The sequence below is a fragment of the Tenrec ecaudatus genome, chromosome 10 (genome assembly GCF_050624435.1).
Source record: "Tenrec ecaudatus isolate mTenEca1 chromosome 10, mTenEca1.hap1, whole genome shotgun sequence".
NCBI classification, from domain to species: domain Eukaryota; kingdom Metazoa; phylum Chordata; class Mammalia; order Afrosoricida; family Tenrecidae; genus Tenrec; species Tenrec ecaudatus.
Window position 1 is genome coordinate 7075447 of NC_134539.1, and position 23405 is coordinate 7098851.

The window sequence follows — 23405 nt, forward strand, 5'->3', positions numbered from 1 at the left end:
TCGCCACCCTCCACCCTTCTTACCAATTCTGATACCACCTGACCCTCCAACAGCAAGCATGCTCTACCTCTTGGTTGGGTTCAAGAATTCACTGCAATTTCCACCCAGAACATACTCACAATTAGAAGGTTTATTAGGGAAGCTAACAGGTCACAGTGGAGGTGAGAACCTCAGGATACAGCTGGTCAGTCAGGACGGTTTCTTCTCTGCCGTGCTCACAGCCAGGCTGCTTTCTGACCCTCAGCCTCTTGGCCTGGCCTCTGCGCTGCTCAGGCAATGTTCCCAAGACGTCTTCACGCTGCCAATAAATGGCCAAAGGGCTACACCACTCTGCCATAAACCTCACTCCAAAGGTGCTCAGAGTTGGGATTTGAACACAGGCAGTTTGTGCTAAAACAATATTGGGGAAAGTAGGCAAGAATTCATTCCTGGCAGTGAAGACTGCTGTGAAGGAGAAAGGGTGAGAACCTTCCAAGAGTGATACCAGGTATGGTTGTAGAGTAGGAGTGACTGATTTGGGTGTCTACCTCTAGTTTTTCTCTCACTGGAAAAGCTGTCCTCATTAAAAGAATCACCTCTATACCCATTCTTCAAGTACATTCACTCCAAAGATATTTATTGATACCTACTAAGACAAAGACCTTTTTCAACAACATGAGCTGCTGCTGATACATAGAACTCACCCAATGGAGCCCACAAGAATGACAATGGCTGCATCTATTGGAAGAGATGATGGAGACGCTCACTCACTCTCATCAGTCAGAACACTGCCTGGACCGACTGGAGCAGACCACCATTTGCTCAAATGCAAGCTCATGCTGAAGCTGAAGAACATGAACACAAGCCCATGAGACTCATGATAGGATCTTCAGTTTCTGCTTTCTTTTCTATTGCGGCTTTTATCTGTTTTACTTTATTATTGTTAGTTTTCAAAAATGTTTTCCTGTCTGAAATCCAGGATAAGTAAATCTATAGAGACAGTAACGGGATTGATGGTTCTTTGGGGTTATGGCAGGGAGAGGCTGGGGTGATATGGGGGGTTAATAAGGATGCGTACAAAAATGAAGAAAATGTTCTAAAGTAGATTGTGGTGGTGATTACACAACTCTTCTTAATATGATTGAACTATTGAATTGTATAGTTTGTGAATTATATGCCATTAAAAGTGTTTAAAAATGGTATCTGTCTCATGGGACTTGCTGGGTCACTATATGGGTGAATCACTACAGAGCATTCAGGGCCGGGCTGGTCATGGTCTTCGTCATGTAGGGACAGGACACACTGACAAATCACAGTGGGAGAGGCGTGTGCTGAGGAAAGGTGTGAGACAGAAGTGGCAGCAGGACAGCTATCTTCAGGAATTCCAAACAACATAATTTATTCGTTTTGTACTTAGATATTTGCGATATACATAGGAAATCTAGAAGGTATTTAGTGTATTTCTAGGGTTTTATGTTTAAGTCTTACACATGTTCTTTTAAAATGGTTTAGCCCAAACTCATCATGCATTGTAAAATTTTACAATAAAGTTCATATCAAAATCACGTGCCGTTAGAAAGCTACAAAAATCCCTATTCAGTGATGAGCACTGCGATTCCACGGGTGAGCATGAGTTCATTTGCTAATGAAAATTTTACTCTGCTCCCTTCTGGCCTTCTCCAGGCTTTCAAACGTGATCATCCCTCCGGGTAGCTGCAGCTTCTCCTTCTCTGTGCCCAGTATGTTCTCGGCTTCACCTGAAAGAAAGCACAGAGAGGTCAGGTAACACGGACTTCTTGAGAGTTTTGTGAGAAGCTCTGGCGGCCGTGTCCCAGCAGCAACTCTGTGGATCTGTGTGAGGCAAGTCTGAGGACTCGGGGAAAGATGACAAATCAAACTTTAATGGGCAGAGGACGAGAAGAACAAGAAGACCAAGAGAAGCCATCTGCCGCCACCCCCCCTTCCCTTAAACAAAAGTTAGGATGGTCTGTTAGTTGTGTTGGAGGACCTGGGAACAGATGGGCCATATAGAGTCCTTCTAACTACCCCATAGTATCATAAATAACATGAGGGAAAAATTTACTAACAATTCTACTTCATCCAGAAAGCTCATCTTTCTCTAGAAACCAGTTCTAAATATTCCAAATAAAGCAGAGTGTTCTCTAGTCGGTACATACACACATACATACACAATTCTATAAATTATTCCTCTTTCAAACAACAGTTTGCTAGTACAGTAATTTCTTCGAGCCAGTAATATTTGCCAACTGAACTTAAAAGGTGTACTGTAATGAATGTGAGTGACAGTCCATAAACCTGCCCCAGAAATGAAAGCCAATGTTTTCTCTAAGTACTTCTTTTCCAGAGCAATCTAAAATTTCCAGTTATAAAACTATTTGATCTGTAAACTTTGCTTTTTTTCGATTCAGTCTTAAATAGGAAATGCAAATCAATTGAGTGCATATACCAAGAAGCCCTAGTGGCCTAGTGGTTACGCATTGGGCTGTTAACTGGAAGGTCAGCATTTCCAAACTACTAGCCACTCTGAGGGAGAAAGACAGGCTTTCTACTCCTGGAAAGAATGACAGTTCTGCTCTCTCCCACAGGGTCACTTTGAGTTGGAATCGACTCCAAGGCAGAGAGTTTGGTTTGAAATACATATACCAAGGCAGACCATTGGCAGCAGACTAGATGTCCAGGAGAGAGGATGTGTTTACAAAAAGGCTGGTGACACAGCCGATCAAACTTGCATGTTTTGGCACCAACACTACTTAATGGTAAGAAACTCTAACCTAAACTTTTCCTTTTCCAAATCATTTCATTAGGAGCATGTCCTGTATCATACCATTCCATAGTTCTATCACATCAAGCAGTATTGTACAATTGCTACCACAAAAACATTTTCTTCCTTCTTGAACTCCTTGATATCAGCTCCCCCTTTTATCTTCACTGTGCCCCCTGGGAACTACTAATCTCATTGTTGTTTCTACAGGTTCATCAATCCTGGGTTTCATATAGCGAAAAACAGAAAAACACATAACAAAGATTTAAGAAGGCTACCCACAATGACAAAATACACCAAAGATAACCCCCAATATGAAAAAAAAAAACAGAAAATATTGAAAACCGGATCAAGCCCAAAGTGTGTCAGAGGTGAGATCAAGTGACAAGGTTTTATAACCTAAATATTTGAAAGTGACATGTTTTATAGACAATTCCCAAAGCATGCGTTGAAATTTTGTAATTTTAAATTCTGTGGATTGAATGTATCTGTGATAAAATGCCCTTTTTCATATATACAGCCAACACTTTCCTAGGAAGTTTCACATTAGTAACATGATATTTATGTTGTTCAGTAAGGTTGGCTTTTTTATGGTTTATATCAATTTTTATGAGGAATGAAGAATTCTAATGATCATATAAACAAGACATAGACCCATGAATGCTTGAGCAGATGAGCAGGGTGAAACCAAGAAGGTTGTCTGAAGTGAATGTAACAAATAGTACATCAGTTGTAGACACTTTGTTTCCAGCTAGAAATGGGTTTGTACACCAGAACTTACTTTGTAATTCAGTGTTTTAGAACTTAAAACATTTACCTGTAGTAATGATGATATACATAAATGTCTAGGTTGTTTTGTCCAGAATAAAATTGAACAACTATACCAATAATATCCCACCCCAAATGAATATTTTAACCAAGGTTCTATATGGAACATGCATCCCCAGTTGGAATGGGAGTTTTTAAGGAAGAATGTGAGGTCCTATAGACTGCTCTCAAGGCTGGAAAAGGCTCTACACAGCCTCTTTTCTCATCACAAACCATAACAACAGCTTCCTGGAAGATGATCGGCCCATAGCCCAGGAGAAGACAAGGTGGCAGAGATGTTTATAATGTAAGTAAATTATTTTAAATATTGCTGATACAACATATACATAGCACACAATTTACTGTTGTATAATATATTTTTCATAAATCCCATATAGCAGCTTGATTCTCACAAAACACTTTCCTGGATTTTTGTTGCACTCTTGTATCCATTGGCAAGGTGTGTGGGTGCCATCGATGGAAAAGCACAGCTCAGACGAGAGTGACGGTGGAGATACATTACATTACATCACATTACACTGTGTGTGATGGATTATACTAGAAGGTGGGACAAAGGTGAAACAATGAAGGTGAAACAATGAAGGTGAAACAATGAAGGTGCGGGGTGGAACTTGTTGGTGATCACCTTTTGTGTGTGTGTGTGCGCAAATGTTGGAGGAGTATTTCCTCCATGTTTTGGACAATTTCCAAGAGAATGGTCTGTAATGGCTTGCAAACCCAACTCACTTATGAGTTCAACCTGCATTTGGCTCATCACTTCCCTGTTTAGACCCTTGACTGGCAGACTTTCTTAAGCGACCAAACAGAAACTATTTGGGGGATTGTAGTACTTCGTTGACTCAACTCTGATATTGTAGTGGGAAAGTAGCCACAGACAATATGTAAATGAATGGACATATTCCAATAGAACTACTTATAGAAAATGCTGGACTGTAGGCCAGGGACTATCAGATCTCCCTAGAATAGATGCCCACCACAACCAACATCAAATGACCTACAGGGCACCCTGAGGAGAGCTGTAGCTGTGATTCTGTCGTATCTGTATATTGTAGTTGTAGTCTACTATGCAGAGAAGAGAAATAAATGGTCCATGCATAGATTGCCCAAAAGGAAAATGATAAAACTCATGAGCTCTGAGTATGACCATTGCTTTCAACATCATTTCATTGAATACAACTTTTTAATCACTTACTTGATTATGTAATAATTAATGTAATACATAGTTAATAGTGACTGTTGCTAGCCACCAACTTATGTAAATCTATGAAAATTGAGCCATCGGTTCTCATAAGCTAGGGTGAGCTGGCTCAGGCAAACCACTACGTGAGAGGCAGGAGGAGGCCTGGGAAGTGAGAGCTGGGGGAGACAGTGTTTTGAGAACCTTCATGAGGGAGGAGGAGGAGTCACGAACGTACCTTTCATTCTCTGCAGAAGGGTTCCGTAGCCCAAGTCGTACTGGTAGGTGAGGACAAAGCCTAGTGGAACAATGGGGAAGAGGAAGACAGGCTTCTTCCCTTTTATTGCTCTGTTTCAAGAATAAAAAGGATTTGTAAGCATTGCTTTCTGTGCTCGATTGGAAAAAAAATGAAAACATGTTTTTTGGAAGACTGTCCTCTTTCAAATATTACTTGTTTGAAGTTTCTGTGGAAAGAGGGTTTTACCAGATCTGCCACTCTCAAGGGCAAGGCCTGTGAACATGTTCCTCTTTAATTGTCTTGGAGGCTAGTGCTTGGTGTCGGTCTCATATGGGCTGTAGACTATCAACTCATGGAGGCACCATGCTATCTGTCCTCTCTTTATTTTATAAAATGGAGAAAAGGGGAGAAGAAATCTAAAAAACTACAGGCAGGATTATGCAATTCAAACTCACCAGCCGCTCCTCGGGACAAAGATGAGACTATGTGCTCTCTGAGGATTTAGGCAATGTTAGAGAGCAGTGATGAGCCAGTGAGACTCCTCAGGGCGTGATGGTGGTTGGACACGGAGGACACCATACTGAGTGAGATCAGTCACAAAACGACAAGAAAAGGCTTCCACACAAAAGAGACAAGCATTGCTGGTCAGCAGGGGTGGGAGGGAGAGGGAGGAGAGGGGAAGTCAGAGGCTAGAGCAGTACTTCCCAAAGTGGATGATACTACCTCTGGGGGAGGGGCTGCCAAAGCAGATGCCTACTGGACTGCTATCCTGGAGGACGGGCTATAGTTTAAAGCTTTTAATCGCCAAGTTCGTGCTGTGTAATTTTGTTTCTGCAAAGGGAGAGGTAGGCCAATCGGTTTGGAACATGTGGGCTAAAGAGTAGCCCCATGCTACGTGGGTGAAGAGGAGGGGTCTCCAGGAAAAGCAAGATGGGGAGCTGGTGGCAGCAGGGCAAGCCATTGGGAGAGCAGGTAAGTTGCTGAGTACAAAAAAGGTGATCTGATGAAAAAACTTCACCTAATTCACAATAATATATTTTTCAAAAATAGATTTATAGCTTCAGAAACCCTGTCCGGGGTCGCTCTGAGCCATTAACTCAGGAGCACTGGATTTGGGCTTGACCGGTTTACAGAGTTCAACCAAAACTCTGAAGGTTACTTTGCGCTGGACCCAATCCTATCTTGGCCAATTTCATAGGATGAACATGGCAAAGACATAAAACACAGACATGCAGACACAGACACACGCACACAGAGTAAATTATTTTTTAAATCCGTAAGGATTATTAAGTAAATAGGTATTTATAAATAAGCTAATAACTAATATTCTTTAAGTAAATAGCAAACATACCCAGTTGTTAAAGCGATGGTGACAATGCCAAAAAAGGTTCCAAAATATTTGAGGAATTCTCGAGACCAAGCCACCTGCATGGCCATTTGTCTTTCCCTCATTTCATTCTGCATTGTCAGCTGCCTCTCCAGCTAGGGACGGAAGACAAGAGAGAGTATGGTTACTGGGCTGCTAGTGTGAGCACAACATTGATCCTCTGCTTTCTCTCCTGGGGATTTTCCTTCTTCAATCCCTTTGACTAAGCTTTGTTTCTCCCCCTGGTGGAGTGGTGGTTCGAATAGCTGACCTCTCTGTTTGCAGCTGAGTGCTTCATCAATGGACTTCACCAAAAGTCCCTTTGAATAGTTGTCCCAGGTGTCAGCTGGACAGCCAACTCTTTCTATTAGAGGATAGACACCGATCTTCTGCTTCTGCAACCTAAATCTGCTTTGCATGTGGACTGGCTCTCCTAAGCTCTAGATCCATGCTCGGCATCACTATTCTACATGAAGGAAGGTCAAAGGGCCTTTAAGGGCAGCTCTCCCTCACAAGCCTTTCATTACCACATAGCAGGAATCCCCTGCGCTCCAAATCTACCCAACTCCAAATGGAAATGCATTTGCTATATCAGGTTCATCTCATTACCCTGATCGATGGTGTCATTGACAACTGCCTTGAGTTGATTCTCAACTGACATTGACCTCAAGTGACGTAGCAGAACGTCCCGAGCTCTTGACTGTCACTGCAATGGAAGCATTGCCAGAGGTTTCTCCCATACAGCCCTGGGTGGGTTCGAAACATAAGCCTCTCGGCTTGTCACGGTGTCACGGAGGCTCCCTGACACAATGGCAGAGTGAGATGATAACAGATGTTTTTCATTGCCACAGTTTTGTTTGGTGTATGTCCACTGTAGTTTGTGGCTTTGGCTACCTCAAGACAAAACCAAACCAACTCATTGCCATCGAGTCACTGCCTCTAGGACGGGGTGGAGCTGCCCCTGTGGGTTTCTGAGACTGGAACTCTTTACAGGAGCAGAAAGCCCTTTCTCCTGTGGGAGGCAGATAAGCCCCAACCAAAAACCAAACTTGCTGCCATCAAGTATTTTTGAACATGGAAAACTCCAAAAAGAAAACAGTCCAAGCTCACTGCCATCAAGCCGAGTCTGATTTAGGGTGCTCTGTAGGGCAGGGTGGACCGGCCCCTGGGTTCCTGGGACTGAAAGTGTTTATGGCCAGATAAAGGCCAGAACCTGGAAAATGAAAAGAAAAACCAAACTCACTGCTATTGAGTCAAGTCCAACTTGGAGGACCCTGTAGGACAAGGTAGAACTGTCCTAATGGGTTTCTGAGACTAATTCTTCTTGGAATGCAGAAGGGGGCTCAATTTCACAATAGATTTTTTAAATGTGCAGTATAAGCAACACTCTGCAAACCCAAGGCCATTATTTTTCAAGAGTGGGATTCCTGGGAGAGAAAAGTTGGGTTTGGAGGTGTGTTCTGATTTCCACTCTTGGCTGTGCCATCCTTAGCACAGCCTGGGAGACGGTGAGCACAGAATCAGTGGAGAGTATTAGGACCAGGCGCCCAGCCTCCTTCTGGGCTCATGTCTGCTGCTGGAAGGACCTGGGGAGGAGGGCAGCTTAGATGCCAGCCTGAAGCTTGGCTCATGGGTCTTCTTGGAGTTGATGTGATGGCAACCTCAGGTGGGGCTGGGATCACCAGACGACCCTACTTCCTGGGCAGAATTTTCAAAGGATGCTCTACAGCAAACAAAGCACACATGGCCGCAGGGCAGATCTAGACCCAGAGCAAGCCTGGGGGTGCCAACCCAGGCCCCCTCAGCGTCCAAGGGGTATGGAGAAAATTTGAAAGATACCCCTGACACCTAGAGAGGGATATAGACCGAGAATGTGAGACAGGTCGCCTACCAGAAGGTCACTGAACCCTAAGGTTGTTACTGCCATTGAGTCAAAGCTGGCTCAGCGACCCCCTGTGGGTTTCCAGGACTGTCAATGTCAACAGGAGTAGAAGGCCCAGTCTCCCGCGGAGCGGCTGGTGGTTTCAAACTGCTGACCATGTGGATCGTAACCACTGCACAGCCAGGGCTCCTAACCCTAAGGTTAGGGCCCCCATAACAGACAGCTAGGTGGGGAGGCGGCAGGGTCTTGGAGGGCCTGTGGCACCGAAGAGAACAGAGGGAGTGGCCAAGCCAGGCTGGAACTCAGTCAGACACCCTCTGAGCAAACCACCTGGTACAGGTGCTATCGTTTCCCTCTTGGGCACATACTTCGTCTCAGACCCACAGACCGTCTGCACATTCCAGCCATTCTTTTGCGCCCTTCCTCTTGTCTCCTCTGTTGCTGCCTTCACCGACAGGATCACATTTTTCTCTGTACCTGGCACTCTCACACCATCACGTAAGCACAGGTAGGAAATAGCCAGACCGAGGGGAGACGTCAGAGATGAGGGCACCAGGTGAGGTCGGCGGCAAGGGGACGGCTTCATATTTTATTCCCAATTTTCCTGAGTGCCCATGGAAGGTTCTGAAGAGAAGAACCTGAGGTATGCATTCTTATTTCTACAAGGCTCTGCCTCCATAGAACTGTTTCTTAATCCATCCAAACTGAACTGGTAGACAATGAGTATGAGAACTTTGGGGATCATGTCAGCGTTGACAAGTCTCCTCCTGTTTGTTATTCTTGTGGCCACCCACCAGATGACTTGGGATGACAAGGACGCCTTAATATTCCAAGGCCCTGGGGGTTTATCTTGGAGGAGACAAGGATGTGCTTGTACACAGGCGAGACCCCTAGGATAGAGGCCCATGGTGGAGAACCCCCCCGCCCCGACTTTCAAGGGAGCTGAGGCCCTGGCTGCCTGTCTTGCACGGCATCCTCCTGAGCATCTCAGAAAGGGCAGAAGCCCTGGCAGATGGGGGTGGCGTTTTCTAACAGCGATAGATACTGTTAGAGGTTGGGGCTCCCGCTGCTCCGCCTTCTCTCCCGCCTGCTGCACTACAAGCATCTGCAGCCTCTTTTCCTACCTCCCAGGGGATGCATGGGCAGGGAGACCTGACGCAAGAAGATGCTGCCCCGTTGGCTAGGAGGCCCTCTCGGTCAGCCTCTCGTGTCTTCTGCAGTTTAACTTCTAGGGTGAATTCACAGACCCTTCCCGGGGGCTTGACAGAGCGGGAATGGAATTAAGGCTCAGGAGCTGTTGGGGACCTGAGCAAGGAGAGATCTCCAAAGCCTTTAAAATATGTCTGCCTAGGGCACAGGGGTTGGCAAGCTGCGGCTCTAGAGCCATCTGCAGCTCCTTTGATGTGTATGTAGCTCTGACATAAAACTGAAAATCGTTAAAGGATCTTATTCAGATAATGGTGATTTTGTTACATTTGTAAAAATATATTTATGGCTCTTGAATAACTTGTAAATTGTTATTCAACTTGTAAATTGTTGCGAGGGACAGGATTGGCTCTTCTGTCTCAAAAGTTTGCTGACCCCTCTCCCACAGCAGTATTTCTCGGGCAGGGGAATTTTCGCCTCCCTGGCAGATGTCAGGTGTTTGGAGACATGACTGGCTATCGTAGGTGGAGGTTCCTACCGGCAATTCCTGGACAGAGGATCCTGAGTATCCTACACTGCACGGGGTGCCTGCGTGGGGCCGAGGCTTAGCCAGCCCCACGCCAATGTGCTGAGGCCTACACTGGCTGGCTCAGAGCAAGAGGTGGTATGGAGACACCACAGCGAAGAGCTCACAGAGGATGTGACCAACTCCTGCCTTGTGTGCTCCCAAACTCAGCCCGGCCTTTACCACCTCTGACACCTGTCTCTCATGCCACTTCCAAGTTCCCTCCCTCATAACCACTCTTGGGGTCATTCTTTAAGGGCATAAATAGAAGATGCTTTTAGAAACCATATTGTGAGGTAAGACCAGCACAGAAGGAGCGTGGGGAGGGTGGCAGGGGGTGAGGGTAGACAGGTGTCAAGTAAGCATTGTGGAGAATCACCAGGAGAATCCAGGGCACCAGGCTCAGATTCCTTCGGGATGGGGATGGATGGAGGTCTGAGGTTAGACTTGTCATCTCTAACAAGACCCACTGCCAATGCTCTCACTCTGAGGGAAGGGAAAGCTGTGGGTTCTGAGAAAATAGTATGTGACATCACATTTGAAGAGAATCAGTTTGACTTGTCTTTTAAGAATACCCTAGGTTGTTGTTGTTGTTCGGTGCCATCGCACAACCAAACGAAACACTGGCCGGTCCTGCGCTGTCATCACAAGTGTTCCTATGACCAGGTCCATTGTTGCAGCCACTGTGTCAACCGCTTTGCTGGGGACCTTACTCTTTTACACTGCCCTCTACTGGACACCAAGAGGGATGTCCCTCTCCAGGGACTGTGTCTCCTGACAGCATGTCCAAAGTAAGTGAGATGCAGTCTCGCCACCTTGCCTCTAAGGAGAGTTTTGGCTGTACTTCTTCCAAGACAGATTTGTTTGTTCTTTTGGGAGTCCATGGTACTCTCAATGTCCCTTGCCAGCCCCGTCATCCAAATGCATCAATGCTTCTTTGGTCTTCCTCATTTCGGAATCACTCTCTCACCCATGAGTATCACAGGGCAGAAGGCGAAAGCCCTCCGAAGACCAGCCCGGGAGGCTTTGTCTTAAATGAACAAGGATAGAAAGTCTTTCTCCCTCCTCCACTTAGCCACCGCGAACATGCGCATGGCGGCAGCAGTCCGGAGATCCAACAACGTGTTACACCGGGCAGCTCTGTGGCACAAGACTTCTTTACAGTATTGATGGGCAAGGATGTCACTTTGAGGTCTAAGGTGCACCTGACCCAAGCCATGGTATTTTCAATCACCTCATATGCATGACAAAGTTGGACATTGAATAGGAAGATTGAAGAAGAATCAATGCATTTGCATTATGATGCTGGTGACAAATATCGAAAGAACCATCAAATGTCACAAGAAGAAACCATCAGTCTCTTTAGAGGCAAGGTGAGACTGCACCTCACGTACCTTGGACATGTCCCTGGTGAAGGGCATCAAGCTTGGTAAAGCAGAGGGGCATCCAAAAAGAGGAAGACGCTCACGGAAATGAGCTGCAGCAATGGGCTCCAGCACTGTGATTCCGGGGAGGCTCAGGGTCGGGCGATGTGTTGTCGTACCTGGGGTCACTGATCTGAATTGACCTGATGACACCGCACACCAACCAACCACTTTGAGCCTGGCTCTTGCTTAGCCGGGGGCCTACAGATTTTTAAAAATATTTTATTAGGGACTCATACAACTCTTATCACAATCCATACATATGCATACATACATCAATTGTATAAAGCACATCTGTACATTTCCTGCCCTCATCATTTTCAAAGCATGTGCTCTCCACTTAAGCGCTTTGCATCAGGTCCTCTTTTTCCCCTCCCTCCCCGTTTCCCCCTCCTTGGTCCTACAGATTACAGAGCAACTAAGAGTACGCTTTGCCCGGGTCCCTGGTTAAAGCGCACTGACTTGTGATGGACTAAGGAAACACGCTAACACTTAGCTAACCTTCCTGTGCGCGTTTCATTTACAGGAGTGTACGCACTGTCTTAAAATAGGCATGCATTGCTTAATCCCCATGATACATTTTGTAAAGCAGGTGATTTGAATGCCGTGCAAACACCCCCTGATAAGATTCAAAACAGCTCCCTGCCACTGAGTCCGTTCTGACTCTAGTGACCCTGGGGGGCAGGGCAGAGCTGCCCCTGTCGGTTTCTGAGGCTGGAACCCTTGATGGGCGTAGAAACCCTCCTGAGAGGAGCTGACGCTTTCACACTGCTGCCTCTTGGCTGCAGCGCAATCAGTTGCCCGCCACGCCGCCACAGGCAGGCCTTGGTCCCGAGCACGTTCGTATTGTTGAACAGTCTTCTGTTTCTCTTCCAGTTGGACATGTCTCCTTTGCTTCTTGCCGTCCCTGTCTCGGAGCTCTGGTGGCGAAGCGCTTACACACTGGGCTGTGATCTACAAGGTCAGAATTCAAAACCACCAGCTGCTTTCTCCTCAGGAGAAAGATGGGCTTTCTCCTCCCATGAACAGTTACAGTCTTGAAAGCTTCTACTCTGCCCCATAGGTATGAGTTGGCATCGGCTCGATGGCAGGGGGTTTGGTTTTCCGTTTGGTCCTTTTCGCCAGCGGTGGTTTTGCTGTTTGGGGGAGCCATAATGCACTTCACCGTGATGTGCCCAAAAGAAAATTCACCCGAGAGAGGCTACAGCATGAGACACACAATAGATGAGATTGGATGGTGCTACCTGTGAGTCAAAGTCTAGAGCCTTATTTGGTAAACACTTTGTTTCCATGTAGGGAAAGTTCCTGTTAAGATGATAGAGAACACAATGCATGCATCAGGCGATTGCCATGATGACTAAAACATATGTATTATCGGTGTTATATGTGCTCTGTGAGTGTATGCCTGGCAATGCAACTGCTTTGCACACAGAGAAAGGGGAACATGTGTGTGTGCAGGAAGTTGGATGTCCAGGTTCGTTTGCCCATCCCATTCTCTGACCAGCACCTTATACCAACAGAGGCCTGTAAGTGGCTGGACATTCCTAAACAGAGGTTACACAGGGCGCGATTGCATGCACAGAGCTAACAACAGAACCCAGCATGTCCACAGAACCCAAGCACTCTGCCGTCCCATCAGTTGCAGCCCTCCTGGGCAGAGAACTGCTCCTGTGTGTTTCTGTGGTCGTCGATCTTAGTGGTAGCAGAAAGCTTCATCTTTCTCCCTCAGGGCTCCTGGTGGATTCGAATCACTGGCCATGTGGTTAGCCACTCAATGTGTAACCCACTACGCCATTAGGGCCCTTAGTTTGATGCGTAGTAAGTGCTAAATAACTGCTAGATGTCTGACACATTATTACGGCATTGTCTGTTGGAAGAAGTAAGGCCAGAGGGTTCCTTGGAGGCAATGCTGATGAGACTTGATCTCACAGACTTGGGACATGTTGTCAGAGACCAGGCCCTGGAGAAGGACGTCCTGCTTGGGAACGGGGAAACGCAGCGAAGAGGAGGAAGGCCTTGATGAGATGGGTCGATGCTATGGTTGCAGCAGTGGGCACAGGAACAACGGTGAGGGCGGCGCAGGACTGGGCAGTGTCCTGCTCTGTGGCACAGGCGGTCACTATGGTTGGAGCTGACTGACTCGATGGCAGCTAACAGCAGCGCTGGTATTGCCAGTGCCCTGCAACTACAGACCCCCAGGCACACTTGTGGTAAAGAGAGCAAGGGCAAGTTTAAGGCTGTTGTCAAGCTGGGGGCACACTGGGGTGGCTGGAGAGGGTCAGGCAAGGGTCTCAGAAAGCACTTCCTGCAGGACCTGGGCTGGGGGCGGGGGGTGAGGTTGTTTCTAAAACGCTCTGGGTTAGGTGCTGTCAGGAAGTGGGAATGCCCCATGCCTGCCTGCCTGCTGTCTTATCCGGAGGGGGAGGAGCAGAGAGGGTTAACATAGTGAAGAAGACCGACTCCAGCAGTCGAATCAGGTGTGTAGGGGAGACGGGGGTTGGGGCTTAACCACGAGTGTGGTTTGGATATTGTTCAAGTTTCTGTCCACGTTTCCACAGGATTCCAAAGTCGTCCCACTCAGTTTCCCCTCGGACTCGTCAGGGTCGCAGCAGGGCCTTGCCACGTTCGCCATCTCTGCAAGTTGCTTCTGTGTGCGGGAGAGTGCCAGGGTCTGTGAGTCCCAGCCTGCTCCCGGCCACAGGCACGTGTCTCTTTCTCAGTCTATAGGAAAACATGCGCCTTGAGGGGCCCACCTTTGGGGCCAAAGTCCTGTGGCGTTTAAGGCATGACTCACCAGAGCCTGGGCAGCAGAAGAGACCGCTCGAGGGGTCTGATGGCTGAGTGTGCCCGTCCTCTCTGCAGGAAGCTCTCGAAGGGGTGGGGATGTAGGGGGTGACCCGGGAAGAGATAGGCATTTGCTCCTGGTGGCTCAAGGGAAGAGACCCTGGCACAGCTCCTAAATCAGATGCGGGTGGGAAGGTGGCATGTTCCATGGGGCCTGAGGCCATTACAGAAACCAGTTTACAGAAATTCCTAGCAGGGAGGGCAATGCGAGGTACCCGAGGGGCGGGAGGGCAGAGCCCCCGGGAAGGTTTCTTCAGGTCAGCCAGTCACTGAGGAAGTCCAGTGGAGCCAGAGGAACCACCAACGAGCACTGTCTAAAAGGTTCTGAAACCACTAAAGGAGCCTCGAGTGCTTTTGTTTAAAGCCCCAGTCAATTGTCAAATTCAGTCTGAGTTAAAGTCTTTCTCTTTGTAAACCAGTGGAGTTGCTGAGAAAGACCAGAGCCTTCGGACACATCTGTCAACACTGAGCCAACTCCAGAACCCGAAGGATTACATGTGGGGCCTCCGGGGGCAGCCTCAGTCAAACGCAGTGTCACTGAGTCCATTCCACCTCATAGTGACGTGAAAGGAGAGGGCAGGACTGCCCCCGTGGGTCTCTGAGACTCTCACTCCTGATGGGAGGGAAAGCCTCGTCTTCTCCTAAGGAGTGGGCCGGGGTTCCAAGGGCTGACCTTGTGGTGAGCAGCCCGAGTGTAAGCCGCTACGCCGCCAAGACCAAACTCCTCTCATGTGGATCAGTGGGTGACATCAAGATCAATGGAGAAACAGTTGAAGTTGTCAAAGATTCTGTCTTGCTTGGATCCACAACCAATGCTCATGAAAGCAGCAGTCCAGAGATCAAAAGACGTGTTGCATTTGGTAAATCTGCTGCCCAAGACCTCTTTAGAAGATTGAAGAGCAAAGATGTTACTTTGGGGACTAAGGTGCGTCTGACCCAAGTGTACAAGTTGGACATTGAACAGGAAAGACCAAAGAAGAATCAATCCACTTGAGTTGTGGTGCTGGACTGCGCAAAGGACAAACCAATCTGCCTTGGAAGAAGTGTGGCCAGAATGCTCCGTAGAGGCAAGGATGATGGCAAGACCTCATCTCACCCACTGTGGACATGTCGTCAGGAGAGGCCAGTTCCTGGCGGAGGACAGCATGCTTGGTGAGGCAGTGAAAAGATAGGAAGGTCATCAAGGAGACGACGGGCACATGGCTGCAGCACTGGGCTGGAGCACAGGAACAATGGTGAGGAGGTGCGGACCGGCAGTGCTTTGTTCTGCTCTGCATGGGGTCACCAAGGGTGGGCACTGATGGATGGCACCTGGCAATAACATGCTATCAGTGGAGGCTTCTGTATTGTTAGAGCTTCCAGACCCAAACCCCTCAGGGTCACAGTGGTTGTGCCTGGGGTCACCCACCATGGGCCAGGAAGACTGACAGCAGCTAACAGCAGCGAGGACAGCCCCTCCTTGTCACTCTTTGGTGTTCAACATTTTCCTGGCTATTCTTGTTGCGTTCCTTTTTCATGGAAACTGTAGTATCAGTTTGTCCAACTCTATGAAATAGTGTATTGATTTTTAAAAGAGGGATTACATTGATTTAGGAAAACCAGTTGAATGAGGCATCCTATCCAAGAATAGGGATTTTTCCTCCCTATGTGGTGGCTGTGTATGCAGTGCACTGGCCAGGAACTGAACTGGCATCTCCTGCATGGAAGGCAAGAATTCTACTAACACACCATGACCCCCATATATGGTACTCTCTTTATGCCAGCTTCTAATATACATTCTAAATATGTAACAAGCTTCCTGACTTCAAAAGCAGCTGTTAAATACTCAAGAAGTCCCTTTGATGTGGGACAGATATTGAGTCTATTGCTGCAGCTACTGTGTCAATCCATCTCCTGAGGCCCTTCATAGCTTTGGCTGCCCCTCCACTGTTCCAAGCCTGATGTCCTTCTCCAGGGACTGGTCTCTCTGACAACAGGCCCAACTATGTGAGATGAATTCTTGCCGTCCTTGCCTCTAAGGAGCGCTCTGCCCTTCATTCTTCAGTGCAGACTGGCTGGTCCTGGGAGCAGTCCACTGCACTCTCAATAGTCTGCTCCAGCACCGCCATCCAAGTGCATCGATTCTTGACACTGAAATACCCTGGTGTGGGTCAGGCGCACCCGAGTCCTTAAAGTTACAGTCTTGTTTTTCAATACTGTAAAGAGGTCTTGGGCAGCAGACGTACCTAATGCAACACATCTTTTGATCTCTTGACTGCTGTTTCCATAAGCTTTGATTGTGGATCCAAGCAAAACAAACTCCTAAAAACCTTCAACCTTTGCTCCATTTATCGTGATGTCACCTATTGGTCCAGTTTGAAGATTTTGATCTTCTTTATATACTGACGGCTGCACTCATTGAGCTTCATCAGCAAATGCTTCAAGTCCTCCTCACTTTAAGCAAGCAAGGTTGTGTCATGTGCACATCGCAGGTTGTTAGCAAGCCTTCCTCCGATCCTGATGTCCCATTCTTCTCCCTATAAGCCAGTTTCTCTGGTGATTTCTTCAGCATGCAGACTGAATAAACATAGTGAGAGGTACAAGCCTGGATAAGTATAATTGAATAAGTTGGTGGGTGGATATAACCTTTGATGTGGGGCAGAAATTATGTGTGTAATCTCTTGGGGTTGGGGGGTTAATGAAATGCTTTCAAATTTCCTGAGGCACCTAGAATATATTTTAGAACCAAGAATAAAGCAAACGCATGAGGGTGGTGGCAGTTCAAAGATTGGAGGTGGCAAGGATCTCACTGTCCTCAGATCCACAGTCAACGCTCATGAAAGCAGCAGTCACAAAATAAAAGGATCTATAGCTCCAAAAGCACCCCCCCTTCAAGTGTTAAAGAGCCAGGATGTCACTTTGAGGACTCTGGTGCACCTGACCCAGGCCAGGGTAGTTTTAATTGCTTCATATGCATTTAGAAGATGGACAATTAATAAGGCAGACTTAAAGAATTGAGGCCTTTGAGTTGCAGGGTTGGTGAAGAATCTTGAATATACCACAGAACGGACTGCCAGAAGAACAAACAAATCTCTCGTGGAAGAAACACAGCCAGAATGCTCCTTAGAAGTGGACGGTGGGACTTGGTCCTGCAGGCTGGGGACATGTTCCGAGAGAGACCAGTCCCTGGAGAGAGACATCATGCTTTGTAAAGGAGAGGGGCAGCAAGAAAAGAGGGAAGACCCCTAATGAAATGGACCGCCAGACTGACACCCTGGCCGCAACAGATGTGAGGACAGCACAGCACTGGTTGTCCTGTCATGTCCTGGTCGGCTGTGCTTAGGGTGGCTAGGAGTCAGAGAGAACCTAACAACAACACTTCATGACTGGAAGAAGAGAGAAGCATTTCCTGGTCTCCCACGATCGCCCAGCCATGGCTCTCTGTGAGCCCCTGGTTACAGCCACATGCATGTTAGCAAAGTAGATTCTGATAGGGGGTGGGTCTTAGTATTTTGGACAAGTTTATATTTTCAGGAACATTTAACTGATTTACTTTCTAAGCTCTTTATTTCCTGTCTATAAATTCCTCTGGAAGGCAGGCCTGGGAATCTGCTCTGAAAGTCCACAGCCTTGACAAGAAACCGTTTTCAACCCCTGGCACACCTGGGATCAGATCCCTGGACGGGACCAACCACAACAATGTATGATGCAGCTAAAGAGAACGTTTGGGAGCTTCCCTCAAACCTCGGTGTTGCTCAATGGTCCTCTAGCTCATTTTCATGGATAATTTTCATGGATCAGTTTTGACTCATTGAACACTCCAGAATTCTCTCTTCTTACCACAGTGAGTTCACCTGTTTCCACTCCTTCCCATACCGCCACCAAATGTTTGAGCTGCTGGAAAGAAGTATCATTTAACAGGTATCTCTAATGCCTAATTCATGCAGCAAGTGTTTTCCAAAGAGAGCACACTGCCCCTTGGAGGGGGGCTGGCAGATGCCTCCACTTTATCCTGATTGTGGGCTGTAGCACAAACGTGTTTCACTGCCAGGGTAGAGTTTCTCTCTGAAGGGGGTGGGGTAGTGTGTCAATAAGAGAACCAGAGAACCTATGCTCTCGCTGGCACACAGTGGACACAAAAGCAAGGCCCAGTGCAATAGACGGAGAACGGCAGGTGGTCCTGTCAAAGCGAAGCCTTTCCATTCCTCTGTTGGGAGCCCATTCTATCTTTGATCTGCATCGTCAGCTTTCCTTCTCTTCCGGAAAGCTTTTCATAATTATGTAGATGATTAATATGTTCTGTTCTAACTTTCCTTAGGGATTCCTATAAATTGCCCTATCTCCATTCTGTATCTATGGTCTTCTCCCTAACCAGGGTTTTGAATCCAGTCTTCCTGGTTGTCATGGCCTAAAACAAAACCAGACCAGACCTCAATTTTTAAAATGTGGGTGAATAGTAACAATAACCAGATGAAGCAAAAATGATGGGCCAGTGCCCTGTTAGAAACTCAATCCCTGTGTAGAAATCAAGAGCAGTGTACACACGACATGGCAACCAAATCTCTTCATGAGCAGAATTGGAAACAGCGGGGCCTGTCGTCCTGCCAGGAATCCAGCATCCCACAGCGTGTTCCTGAAAGGGCTCACTACACTCCTTCCAAGTCTCCTATTCCAGGCCTCCGACCATAATTTCCCCCGTTCCAGCTACTGCTCCGCTTAAGACTCAGATTTTAAAAGTTTGAGCCGCCCACAGTTTTGCTTTATCAGCCATGGGTGAACCCGTTCAAATTAGCTCAAAGCCCTGTTTCTACCATTTTCCTTTCTCTGCATGTTCCCCACTCATTGTAGAAGGTCTTCCCATTCTTCCCTCCGGAGAGCAGCCAGACTTTCATAATGCTCGATCTCCAACCACGGACTCATAGCAACCCTCCCTATCGGACAGAGTTGAATTTCTCTCTTGAACTTCTGAGGCTGTCCATCTTGGGGGGTGGGAGGAGCAGAAAGCCTCATCTTTCGCCCACCCTCGGAGTGGCTGGTGGGTAGCGGCCCAGTGAGTACCCACTACTCAATCGGTGCTTCTCCACAGATGCAGAAGGCAAACATTGCCGCCACCCGGAAACCCCAAATTTGCATGTGACATCCTTTACTGCGATTGGCACCTTACTGTCGTGGTCAGACACTGGTTTGATGTGCACTAGGTGCAAAGTCTGTTTCAGGGTAGAGGACAATCTGTGCACCTGCGCCATCTAGCGGCACCACGCAGAAGCGCCGACCGCCTTCCATCCATCTGTTCTCCTGGGACCCTGGGAGCCACTACAGTCCGAATTGACTCGACAGCAGTGAGTGACAGGAGCCATCCATCAGAACGCTCCCTAAGAAAGGCTAGAAAAGAGCCAGGGACTCTGGTGTCTGTTGATGAACTGACAACAGCATTGTTAACCAGCAGTGTGACTCCCGCCCACCCCAACTTAACCCAAAGTCACAACAAAAAGTAACCTTCTTTTTTTGAGACTTCTTATAAATTTGGGTTAATCCGGTTCTGGTGGCGTTGTGGAGCCATGGTAGTATAGTTCTCATCCATTAGGCTGTGATCCGAAAGGCCAGCAGTTTGAAACCACCAGTTCCAAGGGAGAAAAACGAGGCTTTGTACTCCCGCAAAGACTTACAGTCTTGGAAGCCCACAGGGGCAGTTCTACTTTCTCCTCAAGGGTTACTATAAGTCAACTGAAGTGTGTTTGAGGCGGTGTAGTGGTTACTCATTGTTCCGCTAACCTCGAGCAGTTCGATACCACCAGCTGCTCTGTGGGAGGAAGATGAGGCTCCTTGCTCCGGTAAAGAATTAGTCTCAAAAACCCACAGGGGCAGTTCTGCCCTATCTGACAGGGTGGCTATGAGTCAGAACCAACTTGATGGCAGTGAGTTCAGTTTGGGACACAGTGATTCAATCTTTCTGGCTACTCATTGAAAATGTACTGGGTTCCGTCTCCAACAGAACTATGAGTTAGTTGCAAAGGTACCTGAAGTCGGGCGTTCATAAGCATGAACTCCTGCTGATTTTTCATGTTTTCATTCATAGACTTTGACAATATAAATCCCATTTTGACCTAAAATGCAAACAAAGGCAGGGATTTAGAAGAACACATCCTTCTCCACCTCTTGGTGTCTCCAACATGATCAGCTTCTAGGTATTGTAAATTTGAGACAAAGTAAGGAGGGGCGGGGGAAGCTCTGGCTGGGACTTATCTGGGTTTTGCTCCTGCTGCTGGCTAGGGGGTTCACCTCACACACCCCTGTCTGACCATCATGCACTCCTGAGTGAAGTCATTAACAAGGTCCTCCCCTGCTCCCAGGTGGTACCAGGGAGAACTGACACCCATCACCTCATGCACATGCTGCTAGAGAGCTGCACTGTTCTGAGGCTGCCTGTGCCTCTAGCACTGTGGTCCTGAGCTTGTGTATCACTGTCCTGCCCATCATGCCCCTCCACCGTCTTCCTCTGGCATGGCCTTTGTCCTCTTCCAGCTCCTGCTGTTGCTCTCAGAGGGGGAAATACATGGTGTGCCTCCCATATCCCGGGAAATGGCCTTTCTAAACCAATGTGAAGTTGGGAGAAGACTGGGACTTGTGTACAGGGAAAGCCTGCCAGAGAAGGTGGCAGGAGTGCTCAGCCTGCACCCTGTCCAAAGCAGGGAAACCTGGCAAGACCTGGGAAAGCCAGGCCGGCCCATCCCCGCGAGTTCCAGCTCTCACAGGGCATGACTCCCCTCGTCTGTGGGGCTCCCTAAGAGGGCTGACAATTCTGGGTGGGTTGGAACCCCAACTGCTGCTGTTCATAATCCACTGGGGCACACACAGGGCTGCCATTGCTTCCTGGTTTTCCTTTCCTACAAAACTCAGGGAAACGTTTCAATTGCTCTGCCTCCCCCCCAGAGCAGCCTCCTCTCTACCAGGAGTAAGCTGTCCAATGGGGTTCTTGAGTTTCAAGTCAACCCAAGACTCCCCAGGGCTTCCATGGACAGCAGCCTCCCTAGGAAACCCCAGGGCCTGGCCCACAGGGGAGCAGGTATCCAGTGGAATGGGGTTCTCCTGCTGAGGGCCCACTCTGGAGTCACAGGGCCCTCCGCACGCGCTCAATGGGGAGCATCAATACCCTGGGGCACCAGCACCAGGCAGCTAGCCAGAGGCAAACCTGGGAGGACAGTTTCCTCAACCTGGAACCTCTCCTGCTCCAGTCCCTGGGGCCACTCTTCCATCCGTGGACTTTGCCAGCACCACGTGGCACGGCTCCAGTAGACCAGAACTAGAGGTAGGAGCAATACGCATGTGTCTCACACGCTTCTCCCCACAAAAGCCCACCCCCATCTCCTATGCCTTATGTGTCTTCTGCATACACCAGTAGATGATGGAGTTTTTACATCTGCAGCAAACGTTTGCAGGAAAATCACTTGTGCGCTGGTTGCAACCCTGTCTGCAAAGGGCTCCGGTCTGTAAGGGGTGGTTCTCCCTCCATCAGGGACTGTCCCATGTCAATCATCTGGGCGAGAGAAGCGCTGGGCAAGATCAACTCTCTGTGGTCTTGAGTGGTGGGGTGAACGGTGGGCGTTCACCCCGGAAATGCACACGCCACACCACTGAACTTCACCCTGGGCTTTGGGGATTCCCAGCTTGCTCTCCATGCCCACCGCCAGCAAGTCACTCCCAAAGCCTGGAGGGGCCTCTGCATACCCTGCTTTTCCCCACCCCCAGCCCTCAAACAGATCCGAAAACAAGCAGGGAGACCTTGCTTGCCACGGGGATCACTTTGAAGTCAACCAACTGTGTATGGAGCCACAGTCAACAGTGGAAGAAATCTTGCCACTTCCGCCCTAGATATGCTGGGCGGGGTGTGGGGGGTCCCCATGGTTACCCCGAGATGCTCGGGCTGTGCCTCCCGGGGCCAGGTGGCCACGAGGGCGGCTTTCCAGGCCGACTTCCTCTACCTAAACGCCTGCTTCCCGGCATAGCCCATTCGGCTTCCACGCTGAAGGCACCGCGTGGGGCGCCCCCAGCTTCCGGTTCGTCTCCCTTGGTAACACCTCCCGGGACCCTCCCTGGGCGCCGCGGCCACCGGAGCGGGCGCTCCGGGAACGAGGCTGCCCACGCCCCCTCCGCCCGCGCATCACAGGCCTGCGCCCCCTCCGGCAGCCCACTCACTGCAGAGACGCCGGCAGCGGGACGCAGCGACCGGACAGCTAACTCCGCGCGGCTCTCACGGCGGCGGCATCGAGCCTCCGGATTGGCTGGCCGTGCAATGGACCCCTTGGCCTCAGCCAATCAGCGTGACCTTCGCCTTCCTTCTCCTGCCGCACCCGGAAGGGCCCGTGCGGGCCGGGCCCGGCGGCGCGGAAAGGTCACGGAGGAGCGGCCCCAAGGGCAGCTCAGTCCCGGGCTGCCGCTGGCAGCGAGGAGCCCGCCCAGGCTTGCAGGACGGCGAGCCACCGCTGCTTCCGCGGTCGCGTGGAATGAGCCCTGTCAGTGTGTTATCCGGAAACGTCTCGTGCGAGATTGTCACTTAAATACAGAAGCCGTAGTTGGAAGCACTTCCAAGGCACTTGCCTACCTATAGACTACTTGAACGTTTTTTTCCGTCTGAATCTCGACACCGAGCAGCGGCATCACTGTGGGGGCGTGGGAAAGGGGTGGGAGCGGCCCTTGCCAGGTGACATCCACACTGAAATGACTGTCTGTAAAACCGCAGAGCGTTTCATTAGCTCATGGTTTCCCATCCCCCAGGAGTCTCCTCTCCTGCCAGACCTTATAGAACCGTTGACTCACTCGAACTCAGGGCCGTGAAGTCGATTTTGATGGACAGACCCTCTAGGATAGGGTAGACCTGCCCCGGTGGATTTCTAGGAGTAAAGCATCGGCTTGCCTTGGGGAGCAGCTCGCAGTTTTGAACTGCTGACCTTACAGTTAACAGCCCATCTCACAGCCACTGCTTTACTAGGGCTCCGAGTAAAGCTCATTTAAATCGGAATAATATGTGATAAACATGGTTGTAAATTACTTAAATGTAAGGACGTCCAACAGAACAGCCAGAGGAGCAGAGCAACAAAGTCCCCAGGAAATACCAAAAATGGACTTTGGGGCCAGGGCTTGGCACCCCATCAGACTCGACCGGAAAACACTCCTAAAGGCCAACAAACAGTCTTTGAA

The 23405-nt window shown here is 48.8% G+C and overlaps 1 protein-coding gene across 1 annotated transcript; it reads right to left on the reverse strand.

The window, feature by feature from the left end:
* Nucleotides 1–1353: 1353 nt before the first annotated feature.
* Nucleotides 1354–22532, reverse strand: PLGRKT (plasminogen receptor with a C-terminal lysine). The gene is made up of 5 exons (XM_075559889.1): nt 22404–22532; nt 20228–20314; nt 6356–6486; nt 5005–5114; nt 1354–1736 (listed from the first exon to the last, which is right to left on the reverse strand). The coding sequence occupies exons 2-5, from the start codon at nt 20306–20308 to the stop codon at nt 1615–1617; spliced, it is 444 nt and encodes a 147-aa protein (XP_075416004.1). The 5' UTR covers nt 20309–20314; nt 22404–22532; the 3' UTR covers nt 1354–1614.
* Nucleotides 22533–23405: the final 873 nt, after the last annotated feature.